Source organism: Pleurodeles waltl, chromosome 2_1 (genome assembly GCF_031143425.1).
Source record: "Pleurodeles waltl isolate 20211129_DDA chromosome 2_1, aPleWal1.hap1.20221129, whole genome shotgun sequence".
NCBI classification, from domain to species: Eukaryota; Metazoa; Chordata; class Amphibia; order Caudata; family Salamandridae; genus Pleurodeles; species Pleurodeles waltl.
Window position 1 is genome coordinate 640,172,585 of NC_090438.1, and position 16,285 is coordinate 640,188,869.

The 16,285-nt window shown below is 40.4% G+C and overlaps 1 protein-coding gene across 1 annotated transcript in view; it reads left to right on the forward strand.

The window, feature by feature from the left end:
• The window catches only part of PKD1L1 (polycystin 1 like 1, transient receptor potential channel interacting), a 1,079,023-nt gene that overhangs the window by 637,514 nt on the left and 425,224 nt on the right, over nucleotides 1-16,285 (forward strand). The window contains exons 38-40 of the mRNA XM_069216140.1: nucleotides 3,492-3,592; nucleotides 3,885-4,074; nucleotides 11,276-11,359. Coding sequence (XP_069072241.1) covers nucleotides 3,492-3,592; nucleotides 3,885-4,074; nucleotides 11,276-11,359 — 375 coding nt within the window. The remainder of the gene's footprint in view (nucleotides 1-3,491; nucleotides 3,593-3,884; nucleotides 4,075-11,275; nucleotides 11,360-16,285) is intronic.

The window sequence follows — 16,285 nt, forward strand, 5'->3', positions numbered from 1 at the left end:
AAGGCACCGTCAGATGCAAAGACTGGTTTCCTAATGGATACTTTCATTGAGCAAAAAGTGAAGTATTGTTCTGAATGTGCTGAGCAAAAAAAAGATAAGTTCAGTGTTAAAGCACCTTTATCACTGGTAGCCATCCTAGTGAAAGCTTAGGAAAAGTTGGCTCTTTGCATCATCAGACCAAAAAATCAATTGGTAGTACCCAAGTAATTTTTTTTGTCCTAATCAATTACTGTTCTCATTTGATTTTTACAAAGATGGTGCCCCAGACCCTTCCCAAAAGACCCAGCATTTCCCCTTTGTGGCATGAAGACTTTGCCGTGAAATAATTATTAGGACTTTGGAACCTTCTGTATTAAGGAGGGAAGATGTATTATAATTATAGCTCTATCAAATAATACCTTACTATCATGTATAACTTCCACAATGTAAAATCCCTGCTGCCCCCTTGTATATTGGTATGATCATCTGTTCATTTTAGAATGTTTGGGTTTGAATGATTTACCTCATGTGGTTTGCCTGAGTTTGAAGATGAAATAAAGCAATTAAGTTGAAGACTTGGAGTAATAGTTTATACTTAAAATGAAAATTTGCATCTGACTTTTGAAAATGGCCATGAAAGTACAAATTGGTGATACTCGCAGCCAAACCTCTATTGCCCCTCAGGGCTAGGTTTTGTGGAAGATCATATAATGGCACACTTGTCCTAAATAGAATCAACGTTGATGCTATAAGAAGCATCATAATTACCATGGTAAACAATATCCACAGCAGTTTTTGCTGTTTTAGGGAAGCTCAACACACTAAAACAGGTTTTGTGTTCCCTGCAGACATTTTTGCCACAACCTATTAGCTTTGTCTCGTTTTTGTCTTTTTAAAAAAAAAAAAAAAGAAAAGAAACTTGTTGCTGATAGCAGAATTTTAAGGTCTTTTGAACCCAGCCAGATCATCTCCATATAGAAAATATTCTCATTATGTAAATTAGATAATCTGCAGATTGTACTTTGTCATATCATAAACATCTTCCTCCAGTTATTGAAAAATGACACTAATAAATGCTTGCCTAATATGCGGTTGCAGTCTTGCCAACAGGTGCTGTTGGAGCGCAAAGAGTTATAATGATTTACAAATAATCTTCTCACCAGGTACCGTTCGTGGCCAAATGGTTATATTGATTGCCAATGATTGTACCATATTTTAGCTTTTCAAGTTTTCATCATATCATATCATATTTAAAACCTCTGTCAGTTACCTGATTTTGTGCAGTGCTTAAATTACACTTTCCAGTTTTGCTTTTTGGGAAATGTCCTCCATTTGGACTCTCATCTCAAAGCTGATTTAAGACTAAGGGCCTGATTTAGAGTTTGGAGAATGGGGTTACTCAGTCATAAACATGACGGATATCCCATCTGCAGTATTATGATCCCATTATATCCTATGGGAATCGTAACATGGCAGACGGTATATCCGTCACGTTTGTAATAGAGTAATCCATCTGCCAAACCCTAAATCAGGCCCTACGTCTTTAATAATACTGGACCTGATGCAATTTAAGGCCTTTCTCAAAAGGCAGAAATTATTATATTCATTTTGAAAGTATCATTGACAAGTTTTCTTTTTCCTAATTCTACGGGATCAAACTATCCAAAAGGCGATGAAGGCCCATCCGAGAGTGATCCAGAAGAATCAGACTAACCTTCTAGGTCAATATAGATAGTGACAGCTCACTAAGCTTGGGGAGAAAGCAATATACAAGCTGTGGAGTAGTACTCATATCTACAACATATACACTAAACAAGGTTGGCCCCAGATATGTTTTTCAATCCACTGTGTATTAACTCCTAAAGTGCAGTTGGTATTGATCTAGGTTCTTATCCCTGTACCGCCATTGAACTTTTTTTTTAATCAAATCCCATTGACTCGGGCAAAAAGTGCTGCTCTCAATTTTTCCCCAAGTATCATCAAAGGATTTACCTTTTTCTTTAAGTTCTTTAAGATTCACCAATATGCTGATGATACACAACTCTCCCTGAAAGCCTCCTTTGCTTGAGACATTTTCAGAAATCCAGCACCTCAAACATTGCCAGCACATCATCTATAACTGGATGTCCAGCACCTGTTTGAAGCCCAACCTAACCAAGACAGTGTTATGATTATTTGCAAAGAATAAAAAATAAGAAACAGTACAATAATGGCTCAATGACATTAACCTTGATGGCTTCGAACCCCACTTTCACTGAATGCCATGTCAATTGTATTCACCCTGGGCACCAACCTCACCCTCAAAGAACACATTTCCAAAACACAGATGATTTGGTACCAGCTCTCTCTTCTAAAGAAAGTGAAACAAATTCCTCCAGAAAGCGACTTCAGAAGTGCTGTTCAAGCCATCACACTCTTGCATCTGGATGGTGTTAACACTTTGCTCTTCCAAGCTCCACACTGGTACCCCTTAAGGGCATCCCACGCACTGCAGAATGTCTCATCCAAGGCCTCAGAAAATATGATCACATCATCTCCATCCTGATGGAACTCCTGTGGCTCCCCTTGCCAGCTGCATCATCTTCAAGACCAGCAGCATCATTTACAAAGCTATCACAACCTGCACCCTTGCTTATCTTGCAGATAATCTGACTATCTCTGGTGACTTGAGGCACACCTGCAGCCAGCACACCATCATACTACAGAATAAGATGTGTAAAAAAGAAAAAACAAGGCAGGGGGCTTTTTCCATCTATGCACCTAGGATATGGAACAATATTCCAGTATCCCAACACTACTTCAATTTAGGAAAGAGTTGAAGACTTGCGTCTCTAAAAAAAACACTACATCACAGTGCATTAACCACCCACAACCAACCCAGCAACGTCTTCTATGCCAGTCTTTCACCTTTAAGCGCTCCCCTTCCTTTGGGGTAGGTTTGCACTATAGAAATGCCATATACATGCGCACACACACATCCATATACACATACAAGAATTTTAAGAAGTAACTTTAGGTGATCATTTTTAAAACATTGGACGTATAGGTAGAAAAGTCATAAAACATTTTTGAAAAGTTGAAATAAATATATATTTCTTAAATGATGACCTTTTTTGTGAAACCGTTCTAAAAAATATTTAAAAAACTTTAAATTAGTGAACTGATCCACCTATTCAATCAGAATGGCAGAATTGTAGAAAAATAAAATGATGTACATTTTAAATTTGAGCAGGTGTTTAGCCTGTCCAAAACAGAGCAGCCCAGGCACCTGAACCTATGGGCTATTTTTTGGACCACAGAAGCAGAGGCAGTGTAAATGGTGGTAGTTTTCAAAAAGTGGTTCTTAAACACCACCACAAAATAAATCTCAACTAAAGGAGAGCCTAAAATGTTGGATCTGCAATTTTCTTCCATACTGTGATTGAGCTAGTATACAGTCCAGGTATGACATAGCCGAGTGGATTGCAATTTTAAATTGTTTCTCTACAAAGTAGATATCATGTGTTTTGCAGGTTCGCTCAGAAACCAACACCTTCTAATTTCAATATGAAGAAAATTCACTGGTGGGATGGAGAAACTGTTCAGATGCTGATTCCTGGAACTTCCTTAAAAGGTTTGTGATGCAGTGTACAATTTACATATTGTATTTGTTGGTTTTTGTACTCCCACAAATATTTTAATCTCCACCTGTTCTACGCATCCAATTAAAGAACGTTCTATTGTGGCAAATCATACCATAACACCAAGGTTTAGGTCTGTAATCCATCAGTTGCATTCTAGGATGGGCTCCTATTATTCAGGTTTACTAGTTTTTTTTAGTTATGGTAACTACAGGTTGACAACACAAGCTGTTTAAAATACTAAATTATTGTATTTTATTTACCTTGCTCTTACTTTCCATACAGGTTCCTGTTATCTAGCCCTACTGGATGCAGATTATAATCGGAAAACTAAAAATAAATACCTTGCTAATGTGGTGAATTATACCATCCATGTTAGGTGGACCCAGTGTTTGTACTGGGATGAAATACAGGAATGGAAGACGGATGGGTGCTACCCACAGCAAAGCATCACAGCAAGAACTGTCAGCTGCAGGTACACCATAAATGGTCATTTGGAATGTGTTTTACTGGACTGACCAGTCAAAACTTGTATGGATGTCCATGGAATTTAGCAGTATTTCTGCTTATCACTTAGCATTGCAGAACATTTATTATGCAATATTGTGTTGTCACTGATGTAGGTTCAGAGAACTGCTGTCGCCGACCTCACTCCAATTGGCCCTTAATCCTGCCCGCATTTGTGGAGAGGAATTACTGCTGTACTCTCTACCTCCTAATGCTTGTAGGTGATTAAAACTACCATTCAAAGGTGCAGCCATTAGTGTTTTACTACATGGTTGGCAATAGATTCTGAAATTAATTCTAAATCCCATGATTATGAATAAGGCAGTTTCATTAAGGATGTTGTGATCCTGATAAGAGGACCTTTGTGCACAAAACCTAGTTTATAATCTACACGTTGTTTGAAGTCCTTCAAGAATTAAATGATGGTAGAAGTAAAGCACAACCCCCAGCAGGAGATATTGTTTTGTAGTAGTAAGAGAAATGGATGCGGGAGTGAGGGTGAGACAGAAACTACAGGCAATGGAAGCTACAGATATGAAGAGACATGGACACTCTATGCCTCCAAACAGATTCTTTCCTGTAGTAAACCCCACAAATATACATCAATGGACCCTTAAGAAGTCCATAACACAATTAGGCTAGTTCAAAAAGATGTGCTCTGTACAGATATGGGGCGGTGTATCATTAGGATAACTGATAGGACCTAAAGTATGTGACATGATTATACTTTCTGTTCTATAACAAACCAGCCACATTCCTCCATGTGCAACTATATCTCTTCAATCAGTCTTCTTTGCATTCTGATCATCGAAGAAGATCTGGTTACTCAACTGTCATCTTCCATGTTAGCAATTGCTAAAGATGTTTAGTCACAGAGTTTTTTTTTGAGTCGCTCTTTCTTTCATCATTTTGAGTTGAAGCCTGATGAAACACAGGCCTAAAGTGAGAAGAGTCATACCACTTGGAAAGGTTCAGGATCATAAGGAACATCAGATTTTCATTTGCACCTCTGTCGAGCAATCACCAAATCTCCTTTTCTGAATTAGATATCTTCTGCATGTCGTTTGTCTGCATAAACTTTCATTTTCTGTTTTTTAACCAAATCACTGGTACGAATCATGTTTTCATTTTTATCTCTTTCGGTAGTCCATTGAGGTAACTGTGTTGTAATCACTCTCCTGAACATCAAAGTCACATGACTTTCACCTGTGGACGAGTGGGGTGATGAACAATAAGCTTGCAGAGTAGATTTCAATACCATTTTCAAGTTGAGCTTCTCAAGAGTTGCACTCTGCAGTGATTTCTTTAGCCTATTCATAAAACGTTCCACAAGTCCATTGGCCTGTGTCCATAAAGGTGTGATCTTTTGATGCCTTTTGTTCAGATGCTCTAGAAATTATTTAAATTATTTACTGTTGAAGGTTGGACCATTCTCAGACTTTAAGATGACTGGTACACCCCATGTCACTAAGATGTCATCCATTTTTTCGATTACTCGTTCTTAAGTCATGGGTGAGAAATCTTCAACTGAAGGAAAATGTGAGTATTTATCCACAGTCACAATTAATCAAATGGACCAAAGAAATTGATGGCTGTTCCCTCCCAGACATGTTTAGGGAGTTCTGACACGTTCACAGTATGTTGAGTAAATTTGTTTGACAGACAATTGCATATGTGACAGGCCTTGAGTTCCTTTTCAACTCTCATCTTAGTATGGAAACCCAACTCTGTCTTGGAGAGCTCTCTTTGCGGTAACAGTAGCACAATGTCTTTTGTGAGCCATTTCAATCACTTTTTGTTTCAGACTCTCTGGAATCAGGATCCTCGCAATATAACCCCTTCCTGAGTTATAGACAATTAATCTTTGACATTTTTGTATTTTGGATATTCGCCACTATTACTAGTTTGAACATGTTTTTCATGACTGGTGTGATTATGTCCTTTAACTTCAGCAGGTCACTATCATGAATCATGGCAGTGACACTCTGGGCGTACTTGACTTGACAATGCAATTAATGTAGGCCTCAGCCCTTTGGATTGAGTATAGTGACCTTATACAGGCACTCTAGAAAAATAGTCAGCAGGATTCTCATCCTTTCCCGGATGATGCACAATTGTAGAATTGCATTCTTGCAATTTTAATCCCCACTGCAAAAAATGAGGATCCATCTTGGCTTTTGGATTGCCAAAGATGGTCAGTAAAGCTTGCTGATCAGTCACCAGCATAAACGTCTTTCCATAAAGGAACACATTGAAATGTTCACAAGCCCATACCACAGCCAAACTTTCTTTCCAGACTGTGAGTATGCACGTTCCTCTTTGAGACAAACGTATTCTAGCATAGGCCACAATATGTTATCTACCATTTGGTCATCCACTGTGCTGTGCAAGGATAGTGCCTAACCCGGCCGGTGTAGTGTAGACAGCAACCTCTGTATGTAGCTTTGGATTAAAGTATGCCATTTCTGTAGCATTTTCAATGCTATGTTTAATTCTTTTGAAATATTTCCCACATACTTGTGATCATTGAAACAAAACATTTTTCTTTGTCAACTCTCATAATGGAGCACTAACGGTAGACGTCTTTCATGTATCTGGAACAGTAACTGGCCATGCCAAGAAATGAATGTACTATTGAAACATCTTGTGGGGCTTCATCATTTGACAAAGCTTCTACTTTTGCAGGATCAGGCATCATACCCCCATCAGAAAAGATATGGCTGAAAAATTTCTGTTTTGTATTGTGGAACTCACACTTGTCTGCACTCAAAGTCAAACCTGCATCACAGAATAATTGACATACGTGTGTGAGAGCTCTATTGTACTCCTTCTATGTAGCTCTGAAAAATAATGTCATCGCTGTAATTAATTGCAGTCACAGCAGGCTGTATGGGCAAATTATGTCTTGGGAAAGTTCTGCAGCCTATGGCACACCAAAACGAAGTATTTTGTATCTAAACAAACCAACATGTGTAGAAAAGGTTGTGATGTACTTTCATCTTTCTTCAAGTTCCAAATGATGATAGCCTTTAATCAAGTCAAGAAGAAGACCTTAGTGACATTCAGTTGCGTTATGTCAGCAATGTGCAGCCCTGGATGAAGCTCTCTTTCAATTGCTTTGTTTGCCTTGGGCATGTTAATGCATATGCGCACAGATCCTTCTATATCCTTTTTGGGTGCTACTACTTTGGGAGAAACCCATGGTGGTGGACCAGTGGAACACTCAATGTCATGCTTAAGTAATGATTCAAGTTATTTTTCAACAACTTCTTGTAAATGAAAATTGACTTGTTTTTCTCTGATCAACAGGTTGGACATCCTCATTAATATGTGGTTTTACTTTAATAGTTTTTAGCTTTCCTAAACCATGAAACAAAGAAGGAAATTGACTTACTATTTTGTGATGAACATGTGTGTTGTAATTCACAGAAATTAGTCCCATATCAGGAGCCATGTTGAAACTGAACAAACAAGCACTTGCTGCTGTACTTTGAAGGACATGAATTGGTGCTTGTACCTGGGTAATAGAGACAGTTCATTGTAAGCCGTGGTAATAGAGACAGTTCATTGTAATTCTCTTTAGGCATTATATTTATCAATGCACCACTGTCTATAAAGGAAGGTACTGAACATCCAATTATTTTCAATGTAATCTTTGGACAGTGTTTCTATGGTTTTGTTGCTTTAGTATGTCGACTTTCCTTTGACTGACATTTTTCTTCACACACGACCAGACCGACATGTGCAGGTTTCTCTGAGGTAAACATTGACATGGCATAATCACTTTCTTCACTTTCATTTATTATTGAGGCAGAAGAAATGTTTGACAATGATTTAGATGATGATCTACTTCATTTGCCTCAACTGGTGTCACCGCTTGTCCTAGTGGGAGTGTGCGTTAAATGTTGCTTCTGGAATGCAAGGGGTGCCATTTTGTCTTTTCACTTTTTCCTTTGCTCTTCACATCATCACAAATTGTTCTCTTTACCATAGCCTTTGCATATTTGTCCAAGTATGGGACATTTTTGTTCATGTTGAAATGAAAATCCACATCTGAAACACAACTTATTTTTGCGTGTAGACATCACCTTGTGTCTTACAGTCTTTTGTTTTGAATTCCTTTTACACTCATGACTGACTTGCTTCGGGCACCTCTGACCTCAGTATCAGCAGCTTGTTTCTCTGTGTGGTCCTCGGTTCTGGCAGCCATTAGCACTCACTCCAGACTAAGAGTTGCTCTTAGCATTTGCCATCTGAATTAATTGTACAAGAACCATTGATAAACTCTAGGGCTTCTTCATCATAAAAAGTATTGGAACTTATAGTGTCTGAGTATGTGGAGTCTTTCCAGAAATTCAATTGTTTCACCCACCCTTTGATGTTCTTCACTGAAAATGTATCATTCATAATTAGCGTTCGGTTCTGGATTGTCCTTGAGATTCAATGCATTCTTAATCTGACAATATGTGACTTTGCCAGTTATCTTAATTTTCTTTGACTTCTTTCACACCATCACCAGCAAGATTTTGTGATATTTTACAATCTTTCTGTTATCATTTTCCAAGTGCATCAATGAAAATCTTCAAATGTCTTTATCCAGGCATCCCATCTATCACCAATATTTTGCTTTTTGGTGGTATCGAAAGGTGGTGGTGGTTTTAGGAAGTTGGCAACATTGTAGACCAGTGTGGAACTTACTGACAGTGAGAGGAGCGTGCTTCCTGATGCTGGAAGATGATCAATTTTATGCAAGCCCTATTTAAAGTATTTTGACGTGTGAGCCTCAAGATCATCGTTAATGTTAGTTGGAATGGTATCTTCTTTGTTAGCTGCCATCTTCAATTTTCTGGAATCCAACTGTCGCCTTCAACTCTTTTATATTGGAAGACCTCTGAAGCTGTTCTGTGCCTCACTCTGCAGCTTGATGAGCAACTGCTCTGTAAGCACAACTTATTGAGACACTTTTTTTGACTGCTGTGGCATGATGCCTCTCTTTAATGGGCTCAGTAAGTCATCTGTTATATCCTTTTTACACTTCAGTTTGCATTTTCTGACACCTGGTTGATCTCTGCCTTGCAGTGCTTCTGTTTGCAACAATATTTGATAGATAATTGTTTTTAGCTGCACTTTGTAAACCTGTTTGGAGGTGCCTTCAGCGTTAACGCTCCGGATAATGTGGTAATTTATTTTGCTTGCCAGCGCAGTACCTTTTTGTATGATCTTGGTCATAGCTTCTTGATCAACGATGGGTAGACTTACTAGTGAAGCATCCTTTCCATTTACATGTTTCACACCGGCTGGAGTAGTGCTTTTACTCCGCATACACCAACCATCAACTCAGGACTTCAACAAAGGCACACATGGCACTCACAAGCAGTTGGCTTTAACCACAGCAAACTCTCCAAGAGAGCACTTTCTTCTTCGGGCTACTTATCCCCTATCTCGTTGCCAATTGTAGCATCTTTCCCAGCCTGGATACCCGCCAATGAGAAGGCCACACGAGGAGCTGTAAATACAATACAATACAATGCATTTCTAAAGCGCACAGCTACCTTGAAGAGGTGCCCCGACGCTAGCAGAAAAGATCACTGCATGATGTCATAAGAGACGTGACCATAATTAGGAACTATTTATACCGTTTTTACTCCTCTGCTTGTACCTGTGAACTCCAGCATTCTAAACCAAGTTTCAGTACATTGTATTCTAGTGATTACATCACACCGATGTGGAGTCAGCTGGGAGCCTGTTAGGTTCCGTTCTAAATCATACAAGACACTACAATAGTCTTTCTGCCAAGTTGTCTACTTATTCAAAATGTTACCTTTGCCATGGTTGAGCATATAACTGCTAAAAGACCACAAACCCTTTTCTTGTTCAGTGTCTCTGAGGGGTTGTGCCAACTGTCAAAGCACCCTATTCTGTCTCCTACAAGCAAGTGTGGTTCCGGACCCAAACACAAGATATCCCCAATTATCCTCAATGAACAGTAGAGCAAGGCACTTCCTGTATGCTGGAATGCATATCGGAAAACACCTTCTTATGGAAAGGCCATCATAATAGTGAGAAGATATTTCCTGAGTAACTTGTATTGTGATTAGCTGTCTGCATGCGTCACACAAACAGGCTGGGCAAGAGAGGCTGAAGTGCTGACCTGCCCCTTAGACCTTTAAGCATGTGATCAGACAAAAATAGCCCTACCTATATATCTTCTCATCTCTCTGCCCCATTACAGTGGAATACACAATTCTGTACTACCTTAAAGCTTATCTTGTCATGTCTGCACCCCAGAGTGGGGGGGGATAGAGGAGGGCAGGATATTGAGGAAATCTTAAAGCCTGCTGAACCAGCAAGCTTCTCACAAGGGTTTGCAATAGTGCCCATCCATGTAAAACGCGCCAAAAATAGGATATATTTGAGGTGAAATATTAAAATAGTAAATAGTTTGAAGCACCAAGCACAATTCCTCTTGTTCATACAATGCATGGGTAGGAAAATGCAACATCTTTCAACAGCTCTGCTGTGCATTTCCAAAGGCAGGGAGTACTACCCCTCTGACTTTTAAACCTGCATCAGTATTTTACAACATTCCAGTTGGCCTCCCTATTTGCATACTGATTGCCTGCAATGTGTAGGGCATTTTGGGCAATGTTTTTGGTCTAGAAACAGCCATTCATGGAGACCCTCATGATCTGCTACCTGAAATGGGGTGGTATGTGCCAAAGTATATGAGGGATGGGAAACTGAGTTTCCACCACATAGCAGCAGCTATCCATCTACAGCCAACATCCAAATACTGGGTGAAGTGGCCTCTTACTCTCCCACCCAGTGGATCTACAGAGGCTCTTGTTTCTTATCGTGGCGCCTTGCGCTTTTGAATGGTCTTGAGAATCTTCACAGCTGAAATAACGTTATATAATAGGAAAACCTGTCCCACTACCCTTAAAAACCTTGGTTTGCCACTTTCAGATTCTTTTTAATTGTTGTGATTTAGCACTCTTGTAGTGTGTCTACTGTGCAAGGATGTGGAAAAACCCTCTTTTACATAGTGTAAACTTTATTATCGCTTTGCTTGCTATAAGGAAAGATATACTGATGTCATGTTTCTATTCAAATATAGAAACTAGAGGATTGTCATTAATGACACATTATACCTACTGTGTGTTTTTCAGATGTGATCATTTAACTACCTTCACCATCGCAAAAAGAACACTAGAATCCAGCTTTGAGACTTCAGAGGTTTCCCAGTTTTTGAGGTAATGGAGTTTGTTGTGCACTCATAGAGCTTTGATTTGTTGCTTGTTTGTAATAATTGTAACTACTGTATATAAGGTATGATTTAAAGTGGATGAACCAAAGGAGCTGATTACATGTTTCGATAGGACCTATATTGTTTCAGTATTACTTCACATTCTTTCCATTAAAAAGTGGCTTAATGAAAGTGCACAAAACAGCTGTGTGTGTGTGTGTGTGTATGTATAGATGTGTTTATATATATATATCCTACTGGGCAGTCGCCAGTAGGTAGTTATAGTTACAACCTAGTTTCCATAGGAAAAGCGTATTTTGACTTGCCTATATCATTGCCACTGTTTGAGTCTTCATGACATTTTCCAAGAAAAGTGTCTTGTTGGGTCTTGTGCATGGAAAGTTTCAGGGTGATCTGTCAAGCAGGGGCTGAGAAAAACGAAGGGTCAAAAAAAAGTAAATTTCCCTTGTTAATTCTCATAAAGATTTTAGACACGACTACAACCCGAACCGATGGCCTGTTTGGCAGAAAGGTAGCTCTTGGTCAGAAAGCAGAATTTTTGTTATTTGCTGTGAATCCATTCAGGAGTTTTTTTCAGATTTTAAAGAAGATCTAAATTTGTAAATCTAGGTGCGCAAATAGTTCATGAATTCTTCCGACCTTGTGCAGAGATCTGATTGGCTGCCAACACTTAAACCAGGAAGTGTTGATGGCCATTTTGTGAATCTGACTCAGCTGAGTCCTAAATAAAAGCATAAAGAAAAGGGTCAGGGTATAAATACCTGACCCCCTAACCTTGATGCTAGGGTCTCTCTGGGGCCCCGGCAAGGCAAAAAAGCATTTTATTTTAAAACTTTTTTAAAAAAACAAGCGCGGACTCCTGTGCTTGTTTTCAAAGAAATCCTCCTGGTGGGCCAGGTCCCAGAGGCCTACCTACATATTTGATAGAAAAGGAGTGGGATGCATAGGGTTCCCCTCCTATGGCTCTAAGGAGGCCCAGGGACCACTACCTCTCTGAGGCTTTATTAAATTGATGGAGGGGGCTGCACAAACATCCTGCTGGGGTTGTTTCAGGCCCTGGGGACCACCACCTCCACGGTGCTTAAATGAAAAATAAGTGCGGTCCACACGGACCCCCCCATGCCCTGGAGACCCCCAACTCCCTGGGTCATTTACATTTCCTGAAGAGGGAAAGGGGCTGCACCTTATATAGCCCTGGGTACCACTACGTACCTGGGGCTGACCAGTGCGAATTAAAGAAGGGCGCTGCACAGCCCCCATCTTGGAGCCATAAATGGGCCTGGGGACCGCCACCTTTATACCCCCTGCCTCCTCCCATGACCAGCTTCTGCTATCTCCCGAGGGGCCCACCCTCGGGTGATAGCCGTTTGCAGTTTGTGTTTGCTTCACCTTCACTTCTCTACACAATATTCACTTTCACTGTCTTTTAGGAGCACCTACCTGGACAGGTGTAACCTGTTTCGTTGATAATATGTAAAGAAGAAGCATAATAATTCAATGAATAATTATTGATGTGACATAGAGTGTACATTTAGAGTTATTTAGTTATTAGATTACCGTGGAAGTCTAGGTGTACTACCCCCTTGCTTTGACCAACTATTTACTTTTATTTACTACCCTGGTCAAAAGGTTTAGAGGGTACTTGCCTCATTGTTTTTACTTCCCTCTACCCCTGGGCTGCTGTGGACAGTGAAAGGAGGGAGGCCTGGATCCAGAGCTGGTGCCCGTGCAGCCCGACAGCAGCAGCTCCATGCTGACACAGTGGCAGAATAAACTATAGCTCAGTTATGGGCCACACAGCGCAAGGACAGATTGTCTGCACTTGCACTGTGTGGCCCATAACTGGCCTGCAGAGTAGTTATGGGCCACACAGTGCAAACTCAGACAATCTGCATTTGCGCTGTGTGGCCCATATATCACTAGTGCAGTGAGCTCCACTCTTCTCGAGGGCTAGCAGAGTTTTTTTGCCAAACCACAGAATGCCAAAAATTCCGTTGGCTCAGCTAGCACTGCTTAGCTCACTACACACCCCTATTAATTATTGCAAAGGTGCTATACAGAATTCCAAGAGGGAAACTTCATAAAGCAAAAATGAAATGTATTTACCAGGTTTAAGGTTCAAGAACTATGTTCCAACTAACTTTGGGCGACAGACTTGAAATGTATATGTTCAGGCACTGGCACCCCCTCAATTAACATACAGCATGACTTCAGTTTTATCGTGTATCTCTATTAATGTTAAGCAGAAGCATCAATAGATCAAATCTAAAAATGAAAAAGCAACAACCCACATGAACTCATTAACATTACAATCTATTTTAAACATTGATGAGTTTGCATGGAAGTTCCGAAGATGTGATCACAATTCTGAATCTATAAACTTTTTATATTTTAGAAGTTTAATATTTTAAATTGTGCAATTTGAACAGGCAACATTACCAATTAGGATGAAAATGCCATCGGATACCAAATGATCGTCATGAGAGTACAACAGTCATGTCTTAAACTGTAAATGTATCTAATGTAGCTGAACATGGTTGGATGGTATTTTCACCATGCTTGTTCAGATTACGAACTCTAAGGTGTCTAAAATGCATAATTTGAGACAGATACAGCATTCTCAAATCTCGCCTCTTTTCTGACCTTCACCAGGTACTATTATTCGAGTGCTTAACAATGCACATTTATTCAGTCCTGAGCTCTGATCCCTTGGACACCCCGATTTGCAGCAATGTTTGGGGATTTTAGCCTAAACTGAGATACCTCAAAAGCTTTCAAAACATGTTTGGTGTTTTTCTCTACTTTTATAGTACTGAGATATTTGCTAATGGATTTATCCTGGACTGAATTATGCAATGGCATCACAGTACTGACATTTTCACATCTCAATTTACTAATCTGTCTGGTCTAGTGGTGAACATTGTAATCAACTATTACTATATGCAAAATACATAAAACACTTCCACAGTTATAGTACAGTGTTGGGTTTTAAGAATAAACACTATAGTAATAAGTGTGGTGGTTGTTGGACTCAAGCTTGGTAGTCCTTTCTGTGTGGTATGAAAAATTCACAAGAGTGTAGTTATCTACTATTGCCCAAAGCCCATAAAACCAGAGGGCTCTGTATATCTAAAAAAATATATATATATCTACTGAGAATTGTTGGCATTAAGAAACTCTGACGAGCTTACAAATTAAATGCTGTATTTTCGCAGATTGTGCCAATGTCCTTTCTATCAAAACTACTTGAACAATGTTTTATTTTTCAGATATGGAGGAGCTCAATGTTTTTTGAGACTGTCAACAGACTTTAATCTACCCTGGTCAGACCACTGAACTGGTGTTAGTCTGTTCTGGTTGGCTTGCGCAAGATGATGGCATGCGCAGCCCGTCCTTTAGGGTGGAGGGGCCACGCCCCACCCACCTTTTACCCCTCATGAAGAGTGCCGGTCAGGCTGAACAAGGGTCAGCCTGACACTCTTTATGTTCAAGTCAGGGAACCAGGAGCAGACATGCACAATTTCCGCAGGCTCCTGGTTGCCTGAGCTGAACTTTGCTGGGCTGAAGAGGTCACAGTTCCTCTGGCTATGACCTCCTTGGCTCAGCAAAGGTGCCTGGGGCCCTCCCCGGGTGACGAGGGAAGCATCACCCATTGAATTTGACCTGGGCGCGTCAAGTTTAAGCCCTGAAGCACCCAGGGCGAGTGCCAATCAGTGTCACCTCGTCACAGAGAGGGGTGGGGTCAGCAGTCTCACTGACCCCATCCCACTCAGTGACGAAGTTGGGACTGCTGCCTTCAGTTAGGGAAGGCATTAATCCCAAACCTCCTGGGACCTCCGAGGCTGAAGGTAAGAGTGTGTGTCTGATCTTTTTAAATGAATGTTTGGTGCGTGTGTGCATGTTTGAATGTTGATGAGTGTTGTTAATGGATGTGCTTGTATGCGTGTGTGTGTGTGCGCTTCCCGATCGCCCCCTGCCCCCCCCTCCTAAATCTGCCGGCCACCACTGGATGATGGATGCCAGAGGCCCAGGAGCTGCAGTGCTCCTTGACCTCTAGCATACATGCCAGAATTTTAGAAGAGAAATGTGTGAGATTTGTAGAAAAAAATCGGGAGAATGTATTTCACCCTTTGACTTCAATTGGGACCTGAATCGGGTTACTGTTATGTATGGGATTTGCAAGTCTGCTACTGCTGGATCGGATATTAGATAACAAATGTTTTACTTTTTTTTCCTTACCGGTAATGAGTATGAAGAAAGTGGTAGGGCAGACAGAGAGCTTGATGCAAGTGCTGTGCACTGACCTGTAGGAGCGGGTTACTGCCAGTGCATACTCCTAGTTGCACAAGACCAGTCCCTGTCAGATCAAGCAGGAAAGGAATCAGGTTTCTGCATACAGGAATCGTGAGGCAGGAGACTGAAATCAGTAGTTGCCCGCCTGAATCTGGAGGATTGGCATACATGCTCTAGGTGGTCTTTGACACCCCCGACTATGGCACCGTTCTTGCATGACTTTAAAAAAAAAAAATAGGGATATGGGGCTTAATGCTAATATAGATGGAATCTATACAAACCAACAGGAAAATGAGAGTGTACACCCCACTGTTTTCTCTACCCAAATAAAAACTCTAGTAGGGTGTGCCTCAAGAATCTATACTGTCCTCACTTCAATATCTATGAGTGCCCTTTGGCCTTCATGCTACGCTAGCACATAACCTAACTATTTATCAATTCCATTGTCACTCAACTCATTTTTGGATGTCTGGGACACAATCTTGAACAATCTGAACTTCTTGCTGAAAGCCTATCAGTCTCCTGATGGTGGATGCCTGTCAGCAATACAGAGATATTTTTAACTCTCCCTCAAATAAATATCACAGTCCTCCAATGCTCTGGAATAATGGGAACTCCC